General features: G+C 45.9%; 1 protein-coding gene across 2 annotated transcripts in view; it reads left to right on the forward strand.

The window, feature by feature from the left end:
- ZC2HC1A (zinc finger C2HC-type containing 1A) overlaps window positions 1–17,346 on the forward strand; it is a 245,098-nt gene that overhangs the window by 69,912 nt on the left and 157,840 nt on the right. For both annotated transcript variants that reach the window (XM_030215727.1, XM_030215736.1), the window contains exon 5: window positions 5,377–5,525. In XM_030215727.1, the coding sequence (XP_030071587.1) occupies window positions 5,377–5,525 (149 nt within the window). The remainder of the gene's footprint in view (window positions 1–5,376; window positions 5,526–17,346) is intronic.

A 17,346-nucleotide genomic window follows, 5' to 3' on the forward strand; every position in this document is an offset into this window, starting at 1 on the left:
ACATCCAAGTGTCAGTGCCGGGCGACCTGCCAGTCGGAGGGAGGTTGAAAGCTTTTCACCAAAGGTGGCCTCTCATAACCTCCGATCAGTGGGTTCTGCAAATAGTCCGGCAAGGATACACCCTCAATTTGGCCTCAAAACCTCCAAATTGTCCACCGGGAGCTCAGTCTTACAGCTTCCAGCACAAGCAGGTACTTGCAGAGGAACTCTCCGCCCTTCTCAGCGCCAATGCGGTTGAGCCCGTGCCATCCGGGCAAGAAGGGCTGGGATTCTATTCCAGGTACTTCCTTGTGGAAAAGAAAACAGGGGGGATGCGTCCCATCCTAGACCTAAGGGCCCTGAACAAATATCTGGTCAAAGAAAAGTTCAGGATGCTTTCCCTGGGCACCCTACTTCCCATGATTCAGGAAAACGATTGGCTATGCTCTCTGGACTTGAAGGATGCCTACACACACATCCCGATACTGCCAGCTCACAGACAGTATCTGCGATTTCAGCTGGGCACACGTCACTTCCAGTACTGTGTGCTACCCTTTGGGCTCGCCTCTGCGCCCAGGGTGTTCACAAAGTGCCTGGCTGTAGTAGCAGCGGCACTTCGCAGGCTGGGGGTGCACGTGTTCCCATATCTCGACGATTGGCTGGTGAAGAATACGTCCGAGGCAGGAGCCCTGCAGTCCATGCAGATGACTATTCGCCTCCTGGAGCTACTGGGGTTTGTGATAAATTACCCAAAGTCCCATCTTCTCCCAGCACAGAGACTCGAATTCATAGGAGCTCTGCTGGATTCTCGGACGGCTCGCGCCTATCTCCCAGAGACGAGAGCCAACAACTTGTTGTCCCTCGTCTCGCGGGTGCGAACGTCCCAGCAGATCACAGCTCGGCAGATGTTGAGATTGCTGGGCCACATGGCCTCCACAGTTCATGTGACTCCCATGGCCCGCCTTCACATGAGATCTGCTCAATGGACCCTAGCTTCTCAGTGGTTTCAGGCTGCTGGGGATCTAGAAGACGTGGTCCACCTGTCCACGAGTTTTCTCGAATCCCTGTATTGGTGGACGATTTGGTCCAATTTGACTCTGGGACGTCCTTTCCAAATTCCTCAGCCACAAAAAGTGCTGACCACGGATGCGTCTCTCCTGGGATGGGGAGCTCATGTCGATGGGCTTCACACCCAAGGAAGCTGGTCCCTCCAGGAACGCGGTCTACAGATCAATCTCCTGGAGTTGCTAGCGATCTGGAACGCTCTGAAGGCTTTCAGAGATCGGCTGTCCCACCAAATTATCCAAATTCAGACAGACAACCAGGTTGCCATGTACTATGTCAACAAGCAGGGGGGCACCGGATCTCGCCCCCTGTGTCAGGAAGCCGTCAGCATGTGGCTCTGGGCTCGCCGTCACGGCATGGGGCTCCAAGCCACATATCTGGCAGGCGTAAACAACAGTCTGGCCGACAGACTGAGCAGGATTATGCAACCTCACGAGTGGTCGCTAAACTCCCGAGTGGTGCGCCAGATCTTCCAAGCGTGGGGCACCCCCTTGGTGGATCTCTTCGCATCTCTTCTGCTCCAGGCTTCAGGCCCCCGGCAGACTGGCATCGGATGCCTTCCTCCTGAATTGGGGGGAGGGCCTGCTGTATGCTTATCCTCCCATTCCTCTGGTGGGGAAAACTTTGTTGAAACTCAAGCAAGACCGAGGCACCATGTTTCTGATTGCTTCTTTTTGGCCGTGTCAGATCTGGTTCCCTCTTCTTCTGGAGTTATCCTCCGAAGAACCGTGGAGATTGGAGTGTTTTCCGACCCTCATCACGCAGGACGAAGGGGCTCTTCTGCATCCCAGCCTCCGGTCCCTGGCTCTCACGGCCTGGATGTTGAGAGCGTAGACTTTGCCTCTTTGGGTCTGTCAGAGGGTGTCTCCCGTGTCTTGCTTGCTTCCAGGAAAGATTCCACTAAGAGGAGTTACTTCTTTCTATGGAGGAGGTTTGCCGTCTGGTGTGACAGCAAGGCCCTAGATCCTCGCTCTTGTCCTACACAGACCCTGCTTGAATACCTTCTGCACTTGTCTGAGTCTGGTCTCAAGACCAACTCTGTAAGGGTTCACCTTAGTGCAATCAGTGCATACCATTACCGTGTGGAAGGTAAGCCGATCTCAGGACAGCCTTTAGTTGTTCGCTTCATGAGAGGTTTGCTTTTGTCAAAGCCCCCTGTCAAGCCTCCTACAGTGTCATGGGATCTCAATGTCGTTCTCACCCAGCTGATGAAACCTCCTTTTGAGCCACTGAATTCCTGCCATCTGAAGTACTTGACCTGGAAGGTCATTTTCTTGGTGGCAGTTACTTCAGCTCGTAGAGTCAGTGAGCTTCAGGCCCTGGTAGCCCAGGCCCCTTACACCAAATTTCATCATAACAGAGTAGTCCTCCGCACTCACCCTAAGTTCTTGCCAAAGGTCGTGTCGGAGTTCCATCTGAACCAGTCAATTGTCTTGCCAACATTCTTTCCCCGTCCTCATTCCTGCCCTGCTGAACGTCAGCTGCACACATTGGACTGCAAGAGAGCATTGGCCTTCTATTTGGAGCGGACACAGCCCAACAGACAGTCCGCCCAATTGTTTGTTTCTTTTGATCCCAATAGGAGGGGAGTGGCTGTGGGGAAACGCACCATATCCAATTGGCTAGCAGATTGCATTTCCTTCACTTACGCCCAGGCGGGGCTGGCTCTTGAGGGTCATGTCACGGCTCATAATGTTAGAGCCATGGCTGCGTCGGTAGCCCACTTGAAGTCAGCCTCTATTGAAGAAATTTGCAAAGCTGCGACGTGGTCATCTGTCCACACATTCACATCTCATTACTGCCTGCAGCAGGATACCCGACGCGACAGTCGGTTCGGGCAGTCAGTTCTTCAGAACCTGTTTGGGCTTTAGGATCCAACTCCACCCCCCGAGGGCCCTGTTTGTTCTGTTCCAGGCTGCACTCTCAGTTAGTTGGTAAATTTTTTAGGTCAATCTCAGTTATGTCCTCGCCGTTGCGAGGCCCAATTGACCATGGTTGTTGTTTTGAGTGAGCCTGGGGGCTAGGGATACCCCATCAGTGAGAACAAGCAGCCTGCTTGTCCTCGGAGAAAGCGAATGCTACATACCTGTAGAGGGTATTCTCCGAGGACAGCAGGCTGATTGTTCTCACAAACCCGCCCGCCTCCCCTTTGGAGTTGTGTCTTCCCTTGTATTGTCTTGCTACATACTGGACTGGCCGGCTCGAGCCGGTTTCGGGCGGGAAGACGGCCGCGCATGCGCGGTGCGCGTGGGCGCGCGAGGACTAGCAAAGGACTTTGCTAGTGAAGATTCCGATTGGAGGGGCTGCCGTGGACGTCACCCATCAGTGAGAACAATCAGCCTGCTGTCCTCGGAGAATACCCTCTACAGGTATGTAGCATTCGCTTTCATGTCGATCTACTAATACAACAGCTGTTTATACAGTGGGGCCCAATGTCCTTTTTACATCTCTCATAAAACCACCTTTTCAGTCCATGAAATCTTCTGTCACAAGTATCTAACCTAGAGAATGCTTTTTTTCTAGTAACAGTTACCTCTTTTCTTTTTGTGCAATCTTTTGATTTATACAATTCAACACCAATAAAAACATAATACAACCATAGTACTGAAGCAGCCTCTCAAATGCTACGCCTTAGAAAACAAGATGAGACCTGCCAAAAAAGGCTATATGATCTTTTCCATGTATTGATCAAAGGTTTGCCATATCTTAATATAGCAACTTAGACAGTTGTTTCTCCACTGCAACATGGAGTGGAGGAGTGGCCTAGTGGTTAGGGTGGTGGACTTTGGTCCTGAGGAACTGAGTTCAATTCCCACTTCAGGCACAGGCAGCTCCTTGTGACTCTGGGCAAGTCACTTAACCCTCCATTGCCCCATGTAAGCCGCATTGAGCCTGCCATGAGTGGGAAAGCGCGGGGTACAAATGTAACAAAAAAAAAAAACATCTTCATACTTATTAGCACATAACATAGCTCTACAAAAAGTGAACATATAGCAATATTTGTGAGTAAGTCAAACTGATCTTTAAACAGGCCAGATTTTACAATTAAGCTGTATAGGAATATTTCCAATGCTATTCATCTTCTAAATATCTTTCCAGAATGCAAACATCTTTGGACATTCATAAAAGAAGTGAGCAAGTGTGCTCTCATCTTAATGGGGGTCCATAGTAGTGGGTACTTTTTATAATAGTCTGTGAACTACAGGCCTTGAACATTTATGAACCTTAACACTCAATTTTACATTATAACAGGTAGAGCTATATACTCATTATAAATTCTTGCCAAACGTTTTCACACCTTTTTCTGTAAATGAAGTGGTAGGGTAGCTGTGTTAGTCCACTTTTAAAGGTAATAAGTAGAAATAAAACAAGACAAAGAAAAAAAAAAATAAAAATGATGAGCTTTTGAAGGTAACCCTTTGGATCAGAAATTCAGGAAAAAAAAGGTATAGTATTTTCTTTGTCTTGTTTTATTTCTATTTATTATATTTAAATGAAGAAATAGTACTGCCCATGTTTTATCCTAAACAATACAAACAACATCCTTCCACACTCCAGACTGCAGTCGGGCTGTCATCTTAAAAGAACTGAATCCTTTGGAAAGTTTACGCAGCTTTTTGTCTGCTGTGAAGCCAACAGGTGGCATTACAGTGGCGAAGTAGGCTACCCTTCTGTATTCATTTGTTAAAGTCAACCCTTATCGGATATGAACTACTGCAACTACCATATCTCTTTTGAAATTGGCTTGACTGGACACCATAGCCAAAGCAGGTATTTGGTCCTTGCTTCATATTTTTACTTCAGACTACTGCTTGGACTAATCCTCCATCTAATAGTGCATTTGGTTGAGCAATATGATTGACCAGTCTTTGTGATCTATGCAACTCTCACATCATTATCTGACTGGGATTCTTGTCAATAATGGATGAGCTAATTATGACTCCTAAGCCCGGGAGCCACTCAATTTGTGTGCCTGATTGTTTTTTTTTTTTATTTTTTATTATTTTTTCCCCTTCGATTAAGCAGGTTGTAAAATTCTCTTACCTGTAACAGAGGTTCTCTGTAAATGGCAGGATCAATCAGATATGCAGTTCCTCCCACCTCCATGAGGGTTGCATAACTGAGGTCTGCTGTGCATAGGAAGGGCTATGTATGCTCAGAATTTTACACTAGTTCTGAACTTTAGGAGTACTGTTCCTGGCACCATATGATCACTCAACCCACTGGGATGCTTGATTAATCCCACTCAACAGAAAACACCTGTTACTATATATCTGTGTGTGTGTGTGTGTGATATAAAAATAGTTCACTTCCTTTTTTATTGTTTTGTAGATTATATTCAGTGCCCATTTTGCCAGAGAAGGTTCAATGAAAATGCTGCTGAAAGGCACATTAATTTCTGCAAGGAGCAGGCAGCACGAATTAATAATAAAAGCAAGTTATCTGTGGATACAAAAGGAAAGACACCTGCTAGGACACAGGTAAAACACTGTACTGTGGGACAATAAGGACAGGGTTTTTGTTTTGTTTTGTTTACTATTAAAGTATTAAATTCAAGGTGCATACAAACATATGTGCTTGGGATTTTCAGTTGGACCAGATTTTAAACACAGATATTCATTTAAGTGTGTAGAGCAGATTTTTTTTTTCTTTTGCCAGCTATTACTGTCCATATTTGGATTTTAGTTAATACTTTTGCCAAATCCAAGCTCAGACTGAGCAGCATGTTCAGGTAGGTCCTGTCCAAGGTCACTGAAAATCTACATTTCATTTCGTAGCTTCCCACTATTCCAGAACCTGTGGGATAGTTGTACCCATCAACCAGCAGGTGGAAATAGAGAATGGAAAACTGAGCTGAGACATATCTGTCTTGGCATCCAGGTCCTCAGTAATTTCTATCTTGTGTGGGTGGATGGACATACTTTTCAACCTCTGATTCTAAGTGATTTGCTCCTGATCCAGTTGGTCAACTGGTCCCCAGTTGAGCTTTGCAGGTGACTTGAGTCTTCAGAGTCATATCTGGAGGTCTTCAGATCCATGTCTGTAGTGCCCTGCAAGTTTACTTCTTCCCTCCCTTCACCTCTCTCCTGTTTCCTGTGGAGACTGAGAGTTTGGGGGGAGCAACCGTCAGTGTTAAGTCCGACAAAATTTTGACTCTGAACCACTTGGAGGGCTGCAAATTCTGCTTGGTGCAGGGGAGGGATCCTGACTCACCGCTTGGGACATGTTGTGCTATGCTGGAGACAGTCAGGATGAATGGCGATTCCCATGGTGGCAGTTAAGCGGTGTTCCGCTGTGGGACCAACTGCTAGTGTTGGGGCGTTGCAGTGTGTGCATGCCGGGAGTCCGGCAGGATGTGTAAGAAACGGTTAGCAAGGTCCATCGACATAACATACATAGTAGATGACGGCAGAGAAAGACCTGTACGGTCCATCCAGTCTGCCAACAAGATAAACTCATATGTGCTACTTTAAGTGTATACCTGACCTTGATTTGTATCTGCCATTTTCAGGGCACCAACCGTAGAAGTCTGCCCAGCACTAGCCCTGCCTCCCAACCACTAGCCCCGCCTCCCACCACCCAATCTCCGCTAAGCTTCTGAGGATCCATTCCTTCTGAACAGGATTCCTTTATGTTTATCCCACGCATTTTTGAATTCCATTACTGTTTTCATCACCACCACCTCCCGCGAGAGGGCATTCCAAGTATCCACCACTCTATCTGTGAAAAAATACTTCGACATTTTTCTTGAGTCTCCCCCCCTTCAATCTCATTTCATGTCCTCTAGTTCTACCGCCTTCCCATCTACGGAAAAGGTTCGTTTGTGGATTAATACCTTTCAAATATTTGAACGTTTGTATCATATCACCCCTGTTTCTCCTTTCCTCCAGGGTATACATGTTCAGGTCAGCAAGTCTCTCCTCATACGTCTTGTAACGCAAATCCCATACCATTTTTGTAGCTTTTCTTTGCACCGCTTCAATTCTTTTTACATCCTTAGCAAGATACGGCCTCCAAAACTGAACACAGTACTCCAGGTGGGGACTCACCAACGACTTGTACAGGGGCATCAACAGCTCCTTTCTTCTGCTGGTCACACCTCTCTCTATACAGCCTAGCAACTGTCATGATTGTGGTCAGAACCCCTCTCAAACTTACCTTATTTCTGGTGGTCAGCTTCTTAGCTGGCTTCTGTTTCTTCAGTCTGTCCTTTCTGAGCTAGCTCTGTCTCTCTGTGCTGGCTGCTTCCAGCAGCATGTCCCTAATTGCTTTACTATACTGCAGCTGTGTGTGTTACCTGAGCTAGCTGCTTCTGTGTGCTGGTTGCTTCCAGCGTGGCTCTAATTGCTCTGCTATACTGCAGCTGTGGGGGTTAAGCCTGAGTTAGCTCTAGCTCTGTTTCAGTATGCTGCCTGCCTGTGTTTGGTAGTGGTGACTACAGCAGGCAGGGCCTTGATAAGGAAGTGGTGTTCTTTCCTTCAGGGCCTTTGCAACGTTTGCTTAGTTGTTTGCTTTAGGTCCAGGTTAGTGGTAGTGCAGTGTGCACTTTTGATCTGTGTTAGCTTCCCTGCTTTTCCCTTGTGGCTCCCCTGCTTTCCCTTTTAGTGCTAGGAGCTCTGCTGGTAGTTTGGTGCTTAGGAGCACCGTAGTTAGTTTAGGGTTGTAGAGCTGTTGTGCTTGGTGCTTAGGAGCACCTGTGCTAGTTTGTGTTTAGGTTCCCTGCTCTTTCCCTGTGGCTCCCCTGCTTTTCCTAGTGGTGCTATTGGTAGCACTTCTGTTAGTATAGGGCTTAGGAAGTCCTTTTGTTGGTTTATTGTTAGGAACACTTTTGTTGGCTTCTGTTTGGAGTTCTGTTGGTTAGGGCTTGGGAGCACTTATGTCAGTTTAGGATTTAGGAGTACTGCTGTTTCCAGCTTGTTCTAGTCCTGGTCCCTGTGTCATCCAGTATCCGGTAAGTCCTGCCGGCCACTCAAACCCAGGGGCTCAACCCTTGGGGGCAGTGGCTAAGTACAGGTGAAGCTGTACGGACCAGTCCAGGGTGTTCCGGTGCGGTGTGTTCCAGTCCTGTGTCCTCCAGTCCGGGGGATTCCAGCCCTGTGTCCTCCAGTCCAGGGGGATTCCAGTCAGTGTGTTCCGGCTCGCTGGGCGGTGCCTGCAGTCCCTGCTGGTGCCGGTGTGCTTGCCCAGCGTTGGTGCGTTTTGCCTGCTGCTGTCGCTCCTCGTCAGCAGCCCAAGGGCTCACGTTTGCTCCAGAGCCCGGCCCCGCGGGCTCTGAACCTGAAAACCTGATAGATTGCAAAGGCCATGAGCCCAGCAAGGTCACCCACCCAGATGGGGTCCAGTTCCATCATTGTTCTTGATCCTTCCATGACGCTTCATAAACTTTTGTCTCATCCTGTTTTGAAGAAGACCCCTGAAGCAGCAGCTGAGAGAAAACGTGTCCGGCTGCTCGGGATCGTGGAAAACCCCATTTCGGACATTGACCCTTTTATCACGCTCTCTGAGTATCGCCGCAACCTTGTCTTGAATCCAGCTTTGTGGGATACTCCTGAAGCTGTCGCTGAGAGGATACGTCTTGGGAATTCCGCTCTGGGCCCACGCCAGTCTTTCTTTCATGTGGACAGGAAATCCTCCTCTCAGCTAGAGCATCCATTGATGCGAGGCTGGTCCACTCTTCTCTTCCTCTGGTGGGAGAACGTCTTCAGGAGTTTGGGCCAAAATTATGTCAGATCACTGGGTTCATGATAATCATACAGAAAATTATAAGTTGGAGTTCTCTCACTTAGTCGCTCCTCTCTTCTTGCAGTCTCCTTGTCGAAGCGGAACCATGGTGGTTGAGATTCAGACCACCATAGATTATTTTCTGGCAGTCCGGGCCATTGTTCAGTTCCCCAGGCTGAACCTGGGCAAATCAGATACTCCGTCTACTTCATTGTCCCAAAGAAGGAAGGCAGCTTATTTGGCCTTAGATCTCAAAGGTCTAAACTGCTTCCTTTGAGTGTCCCGCTTTCGCATGGAGACACTAAGAGCAGTCATAGCCTCAGTTCAAGTTGGAGAATTTCTTACCACTACTACTACTAGTTAGCATTTCTATAGCGCTACAAGGCATACGCAGCGCTGCACAAACATAGAAGAAAGACAGTCCCTGCTCAAAGAGCTTACAATCTACCACCCTCAACCTCGTACCCATATGGCCGTTCCATCAGAGGTTTCTACACTTTGCTGTGCTGGGCTGTCACTTCCTGTTCAAGGCTTTGCCTTTCAGTCATGCCATGGCTCTAAAAATGTTTATGAAGGTTAGGGTGGTGGTGGCATTGCTTCAGCGCCAGGGAATCACCCATATCTCGACAACTGGCTCATTTGTGTGTCATCCTATTTGGACATCGTAGTGGCGACTGCCAAAGTTGTCAATGTTTTGCAGTCATTGGGTTGGGTGATCAATTTCGAGAAGAGCAGACTAACTCTGTTGCAGACGCTGGAGCATCTGGGTGTTATATTTGATACAGCACAGGAGAGGATTTTTATCATGGAGAGCAGGAGGTCAAAGCTGGTTCAACAGATTCATCTTCTCAGTCAAAGCAGGCCCAGGATCTGGGACTACATCCAGATTCTGGGGTCACTGACTGTGGCAATGGAAGTGGGCAAGAATCTTATCTCAGCTGCTGGTCCTCCGGTGTCACATAAGTACAACCTTCATCTTCCTTGGTTGCCAGATGGAGTATGCAGTGGTGGTTGTCACCCAGAAATGTGGTGGAGCTCTCTTTCCGATAAAACATTGGGAGGTGGTGACAACTGACGCCAGCAAGTTGGGTTGAGGATTTCATTACAATTTCCTTCTGGCTCAGGGAACAGGAGTCTTGGTGGTTGATAAAGTGCTTGGAGCTCAGGGCAGAACGTTATGCCTTACGTGACTTTGGTCTGTTTCTGGCAGGGGCCCCCATCGGAGACTTTCTTTTTAGTGAGACAACAGTGGCTTGTATCAACAAGAAACACGGGACCCGCATGTTATGTTCCTCACCTGGTTCCAGGCCGGCGGCCGAGTCGCCGGCGAGGCGCGGTCCGGCAGAGATAGCCGGCTATCTTGGTGGTGTTTCGCCAGGATAGGTCGGCCATCTTGGGATGGGCATCTCAGCTTATGGCGGCCATATTGGGGTTGGCCGGCTGCAGGAAGGAAGCCCATATTTGGGCGGTGTGCTTCTCTGCTGCCATCTTGGATCAGCTGCACATGTTTGAGACTGATTTCTATACTATTTAAAGCCCTGCCTCCAGTCCTTCGTTGCTTCGGCCTCAATTGTGTTTGAGGTCCACGCTGGTGCTCCTTATCTTCAGTTCCAGTGTTCCAGACCTCAGCTTGTTTCCCGGACCTCGCTTGTTTTGCTGCCTGCCTTGACCTTGGACTGTTTTTGATTACTCTCTGCCCTACGGATTTACCTGGCTTTTGGACTGTGTCTGTCTGTCTGCCTGTCTAGTCAGTGGTCGTGCAACCTCACCGGTTCCAGAAGTCCTGGTGGCTGCCCGAACCTGGGGGCTTAACTCCCAGGGAATGGCGGTCGCTCCCCAGGTGAAGCTAGGTGTTGTCTGGCTGCCTGACCGAGTGCGGTGTCACTCCATCCTAGCCATGCTCAGTCGGGGCACAAGGGCTCATATTCCTCCAGTCATAACACCGCAGCTGTCCAATGGCGGTCTCCCTCATGAGTTGGGCAGAGAAAAATCTTCTCTGCTTGTCAGCAGATCACATCGCTGGGTCTTTGAATTTGGAGGCAGACTTTCTCAGTAGGCACTCCTTGGACCCAGGAGAATGGGAACTATGCAGCCAGGATTTTCAGCTGATAGTGGAGCGATTGGGCTGTGCACTTCTGCACTTGTTGGTGAGGGAAAGGGGTGCCAAAGTGCCCAAGTTCTTCAGCCATCGCAAATAACCGGGCTCAATGGGTATCAATGCCCTACTGCTGCTCTGGCTGGAGACACATTTACTGTGTTCCCTTTGTGGCCATGGTAGGCTGCGTGTTGGAAAGGATCGCTTTGCATCGGGGTCAAATAATTCTCATAGACCGGATAGGCCGTGGAAGCTGTGGTACGTGGACCTGATTTGACAGCTGGTTGGGGCCCTGTCTTTTTCCCCAGGTACACGGCCTACTGAAGCAAAGTCCAGTGCTCATGGAGGATCTGTGCCCCTCTGGTTTTGCGGTTGACCATTGAAAGGTCTCCGAGATGAAAAGGTTATTCTGATTTGATCATTGTTATCTTGCTTCATGCTCAGAATGCTCTACATGCATGGCATATGTGAGGGTGTGGCGGATGTTCGAAAGCTGGTGTTCTGAGTGTGGACTTTCTCCCTTCTTTTTCTAGGATTGTGCACATCCTAGCATTTCTCCAGGTGGACCTTCAGAAAGAATTTGTTGCGGCTTTGACCTGTTTCAGGATCTTACTGCAGATAACCTCTCTCGCGGCTCACCCGGATATTATTTGATTCTTGCGGGAAGAGGGTTGTTTGTGGCCTCCATTTCAGTGTACAGCGCTGTGTACATCTATGCTATAGAAATTAGTAGTAGTAGTCATATGCCATATCCAGAGTGGAACCTTAATTTAATTCTTTGTGCTCTTCAGAAGCCTCCTTTTTGAGCCACTCCGGAAGGCCTCCTTGAAAGATTTTATGCTTAAGAAAGCGTTCTTGGCGGCTGTTGTGTCGGCACGTAGGGTTTCAGAGTTTTAGGCTCTTGTTGGGATCCCTTTCTTCACTTTTCAGAGGGGAGGGGGGGGGGGGGACACTGTCTTCCTGTGTTTGGTTCCTTCCTTTCTTCCCAAAGTGGTATCAGCATTTCATCTCAACCAATCTGTGGAGCTTCCGTCCTTTTGCAGAGAGGAAGAAAAGGCTCAGTATTTTTCCTTGAAGTTTCTCAATGTGGGTAGTCCTCATTAGATATGTGGAAGTCATGAATGAATTTTGCAAATTGGACAGACTGTTGTCCTTTTTGGTAAACAGATGCTTGGCCTCATAGCTTTCAAGCCCAGAATTGCTAGATGACTGAAGGAGACTATCGAGTCAGCTAGCTTGCTTGCGGGAAAGCAGGCTCTTTGGACTTTGCAGGCTCATTCTACAAGACAGAGGCTGCCTTACTGTTTCTGGTGGATATATGCAAGGCAGTGCCATGGTTGATACTGCATACCTTTGCCAAGCACTACAGGGTGGATGTTGCAGCGCGCTTGGAAGCCAGTTTTGGGGATTGCTTTTGAACATTCCATATGTTCTAGAATAGTAGGAAGCTACGTAATGGAAGGAGAAATTAGGTCTTATTTGATAATTTTCTTTCTGTTAGTCCTTCCCAGGGTGAAGTAACTTGTCTACAGACAGCAATAAGATAGGTTTTCAGTCTGCTGCTCTTTGGCTCTGTCTGCTGCTTTAGCTACTAGACTACTTTTCCACTCCTCTTTGGTGGGTACAGATACATGCATAAGTTACAACTACTGCCCTGTATATACGTAGACTATCAAGCAGTGCGCTTATAGAGAAAAGTGTATCTTTTTTGAGAGAGAACCTGGCTGACCTGATGAGGGAAAGATTTGGTGGGTGAACTTTAAACTGTGGTTTTGTTTTTTCATCCAGCAGTGTCCCCCTGTCCCTTTGAGCTTTCTGGTGTTCACCCCCCCCTCCCCCGATAGTGTGCAACACATTCCGTGGGGCACAGAACCAACCCTATTATGTATTAGCACATTTTGTGAAACACAAAAATATGTGTGTTCATTTGTTTTTGTTTTTTTTTTAAATCTGTCTCTCCATCATCTGTGATACTGATGCTACACAGGGGGGCAGACAAAGCAAAAACATAAGTACCGGAACAGCTGTCAGTCTGAAGAACAGAACTTCTGATGAAGATCCACCTAATGAAGGAAAGGTGCTATTAACATTCCAAAAAGCAGAGCTAGTGGCGAGGAGGAGGAGAGATGAGTGGTTAAAAAGTGGCAAAGATTAAGAGGGGAACAAGAGCACAGTGAAGGTGATGAACACATACCAAACAATGCTCTATATATCCAAAAATCTTTATTCTTGAAATTCAAGACTGAACATGGGCCGTGTTTCGGCCACTAGGCCTGTATCAGGAGTCTACAACATAACCACATACGCAACAAGAATAAGCTATGAAGTTACATAAGCAATGTTTGTATACATTTAAAAAAATCGTAAAAAGTATGTTAAATTTTAAACAATAGAGACCAATTGAAATCATGAAACATCACAATATAAAATCTACCCGTAAGTAAATAAATAAATATAAATAACCATCAGAAAAGGTCATTATTATTTTTAGGGGTGATACTTACCAGCTAAGTTCAGTGCATTTATAAATAAAAATGTAGACCATCATACTTAAAGTGCATTCAGTGAGCATAGATACACACATCATACAAATAGTATTCATAGATAAATATTTCATATGAATAAGTGTATGAGAGTCTGAAAACTAAACTACCCATATAGTACATAAAATATCAAGACTCGACTAACTGTGTAGAACAATGATAATCACGTTAATCCTACAGACTGGTTACAGTCAAACATTAAATTGTACAGAAAATATCAAAACTGTATAAAATAATGATAAATAACTTATAAACCCTACAGACTGGTTAAATAAGTAAAAAAATATTATATAATACTTGGTATCTTTAAATATCGAAACTTTCCTACGTAATGGGTAAAGAATGGACTGATTTAGAAAATAAATAGAACAACAAATTTAGGGGCCCTTTTACTAAGCCGCGTAGGCACCTACGTGCGCCAATTTGGAGCTACTGCAAGGCCTGGGTGGTGGTTTCATTTTTTACATGCATCCACTACGCGCTAACCGGGCAGTAAATGACTGTACGTGCACTGACGATTACCACCCAGTTAACGCGTGAGACTTTACTGCTAAGTCAGTGGGTGGCGGTATGGTCTCAGGCCCAAAATGGACTTGTGCCAATTTTTATTTTGCTGCATGTCCATTTTTGGCCTGCAAAAAAGGCCTTTTTTTGCAGGTGCAGTGAAAAATGGATCTGCACGTGTTCAGTACACGTGTCTACACCAGCGCAGAGAAAAACCACATGGAGTGTGGAGGTGCACTTGATCCCCACAGGACAAAAAAGCGAAAACAAAGAAAGGGGTGGGGAAAATAGGCTCTATTCAAACAATGGGGCAGACGTATAAATTAGTTAAAACAATGATTTTTATTGCGAATAGGTGACTCAACACAGCCGTGTTTCGGCGCCGTAGCGCTTTCCTCAGGAGTCTATAAAAACAAATATGACAGAAATAATACATAAATACTGCATACAAAATAAATATATCAGTGTACGTATATACTAAATGAACATCTCAAAACATTTATATGAGTTAAAACCAAATGAACATATATAGATGTAAAAAACAGAGCAAAATTATAACCAATTTCAAATCCATAAAAGTAATATTAAAATAAGTCATGTAATCTCTAAAAGAATTAAATGTGAAAAAATGGTGTTGCAGAGTAAATGCATGCATCAGTAATGCAAAAACGAATGCTTATACAGGGAGTAACGTAAGGTGTGATGTTTACACAATAGACAGCAAACACAGGGTTCCAAACAGTATCTGTTTGGTTACATACAAGAGTCTGTAGGTGCATTTTTCAGTGCATCTTAGTAAAAGGACCCCTTAAAGTACTTGAATATGTAAAATGTCCCACCTCTGAAAATATTATATGTGAAAAAGATATCACACCTCTGCGGAAAAATAATCATGAATCCAGACTATATGTATTATATGCGTTGTGTAAAAAATGCGCTGTGTAAAAAGCCAACCCAATTTTTGTAAAAGTTAGACCTAGCGGTCATAAAATGAAAACACCACAGAGTGAAAGAGTGCAAACTTGGCGCAGAATCTCATTTCTAAAAGTGAAAACATCTTTAGCATATGGTTGTGGTAAACATGAAGATGGAAAAAAATAACAGTGACAGAGAGTAAAAAACAAAAAATCCAAACTCCATTGCTGAATCTAAATGCTGAAAGTGAAAGCCACTCAAGAACATGATCCTGTTGAACAACATACAGTGGGGGAAATAAGTATTTGATCCCTTGCTGATTTTGTAAGTTTGCCCACTGACAAAGACATGAGCAGCCCATAATTGAAGGGTAGGTTATTGGTAACAGTGAGAGATAGCACATCACAAATTAAATCCGGAAAATCACATTGTGGAAAGTATATGAATTTATTTGCATTCTGCAGAGGGAAATAAGTATTTGATCCCCCACCAACCAGTAAGAGATCTGGCCCCTACAGACCAGGTAGATGCTCCAAATCAACTCGTTACCTGCATGACAGACAGCTGTCGGCAATGGTCACCTGTATGAAAGACACCTGTCCACAGACTCAGTGAATCAGTCAGACTCTAACCTCTACAAAATGGCCAAGAGCAAGGAGCTGTCTAAGGATGTCAGGGACAAGATCATACACCTGCACAAGGCTGGAATGGGCTACAAAACCATCAGTAAGACGCTGGGCGAGAAGGAGACAACTGTTGGTGCCATAGTAAGAAAATGGAAGAAGTACAAAATGACTGTCAATCGACAAAGATCTGGGGCTCCACGCAAAATCTCACCTCGTGGGGTATCCTTGATCATGAGGAAGGTTAGAAATCAGCCTACAACTACAAGGGGGGAACTTGTCAATGATCTCAAGGCAGCTGGGACCACTGTCACCACGAAAACCATTGGTAACACATTACGACATAACGGATTGCAATCCTGCAGTGCCCGCAAGGTCCCCCTGCTCCGGAAGGCACATGTGACGGCCCGTCTGAAGTTTGCCAGTGAACACCTGGATGATGCCGAGAGTGATTGGGAGAAGGTGCTGTGGTCAGATGAGACAAAAATTGAGCTCTTTGGCATGAACTCAACTCGCCGTGTTTGGAGGAAGAGAAATGCTGCCTATGACCCAAAGAACACCGTCCCCACTGTCAAGCATGGAGGTGGAAATGTTATGTTTTGGGGGTGTTTCTCTGCTAAGGGCACAGGACTACTTCACCGCATCAATGGGAGAATGGATGGGGCCATGTACCGTACAATTCTTAGTGACAACCTCCTTCCCTCCGCCAGGGCCTTAAAAATGGGTCGTGGCTGGGTCTTCCAGCACGACAATGACCCAAAACATACAGCCAAGGCAACAAAGGAGTGGCTCAGGAAGAAGCACATTAGGGTCATGGAGTGGCCTAGCCAGTCACCAGACCTTAATCCCATTGAAAACTTATGGAGGGAGCTGAAGCTGCGAGTTGCCAAGCGACAGCCCAGAACTCTTAATGATTTAGAGATGATCTGCAAAGAGGAGTGGACCAAAATTCCTCCTGACATGTGTGCAAACCTCATCATCAACTACAGAAGACGTCTGACCGCTGTGCTTGCCAACAAGGGTTTTGCCACCAAGTATTAGGTCTTGTTTGCCAGAGGGATTAAATACTTATTTCCCTCTGCAGAATGCAAATAAATTCATATACTTTCCACAATGTGATTTTCCGGATTTAATTTGTGATGTGCTATCTCTCACTGTTACCAATAACCTACCCTTCAATTATGGGCTGCTCATGTCTTTGTCAGTGGGCAAACTTACAAAATCAGCAAGGGATCAAATACTTATTTCCCCCACTGTATTTAAAAAATCTGAAAAATAAGTGAAAAGAAACCTAATTACAGAAAGACTGAAGAAAGTGTTCAAAAATGTACAGTGGCTTGAAAGTCTAAAAACAGACAACAGATGAAACTCCATACCGAAACACTAAACCGGCAGTAGTGAACCGGTTGCAATATCCAAAGCTTCTAAAAGACAAAAATTATGATTAACCTACTAAAGGAGCCCGATTAAAAGCCATCCAAAAGGATTTGAAGGAAAGTTACCATTTAAAACTCATGATGTGACTCTGTGTCTCAGCAAGAATTGGCAAAAAAAAACAGCTGACTAACCTCAGGTCTCTTATACGTTGCCCGTGCCTATGTCTGCTGACGTCAACCATATTAGCTGCCAGTTACCCGGCAGGAAAAAAATTAATCTAAAAAAATATAAAACTCCAAAAACACAACGTGTGCAGCTTCCTCAAACTGTAATGTATAAGGGACTTGGAAAACATAATAACAAGGCTCCTAAACTCTTAACTAAATCTTGACATGTGTGATGTCACTCATATAGTAAATAACAATAGAAAGGAACCAGAAATGGTCTTCACTGAGCTATGATAACACTCTGAAACAAATAATAACAGTGGCATAAGAATCATGATGTCTAGTGGGCACAGCAA

This window comes from Microcaecilia unicolor, chromosome 1, assembly GCF_901765095.1.
Source record: "Microcaecilia unicolor chromosome 1, aMicUni1.1, whole genome shotgun sequence".
NCBI classification, from domain to species: Eukaryota; Metazoa; Chordata; class Amphibia; order Gymnophiona; family Siphonopidae; genus Microcaecilia; species Microcaecilia unicolor.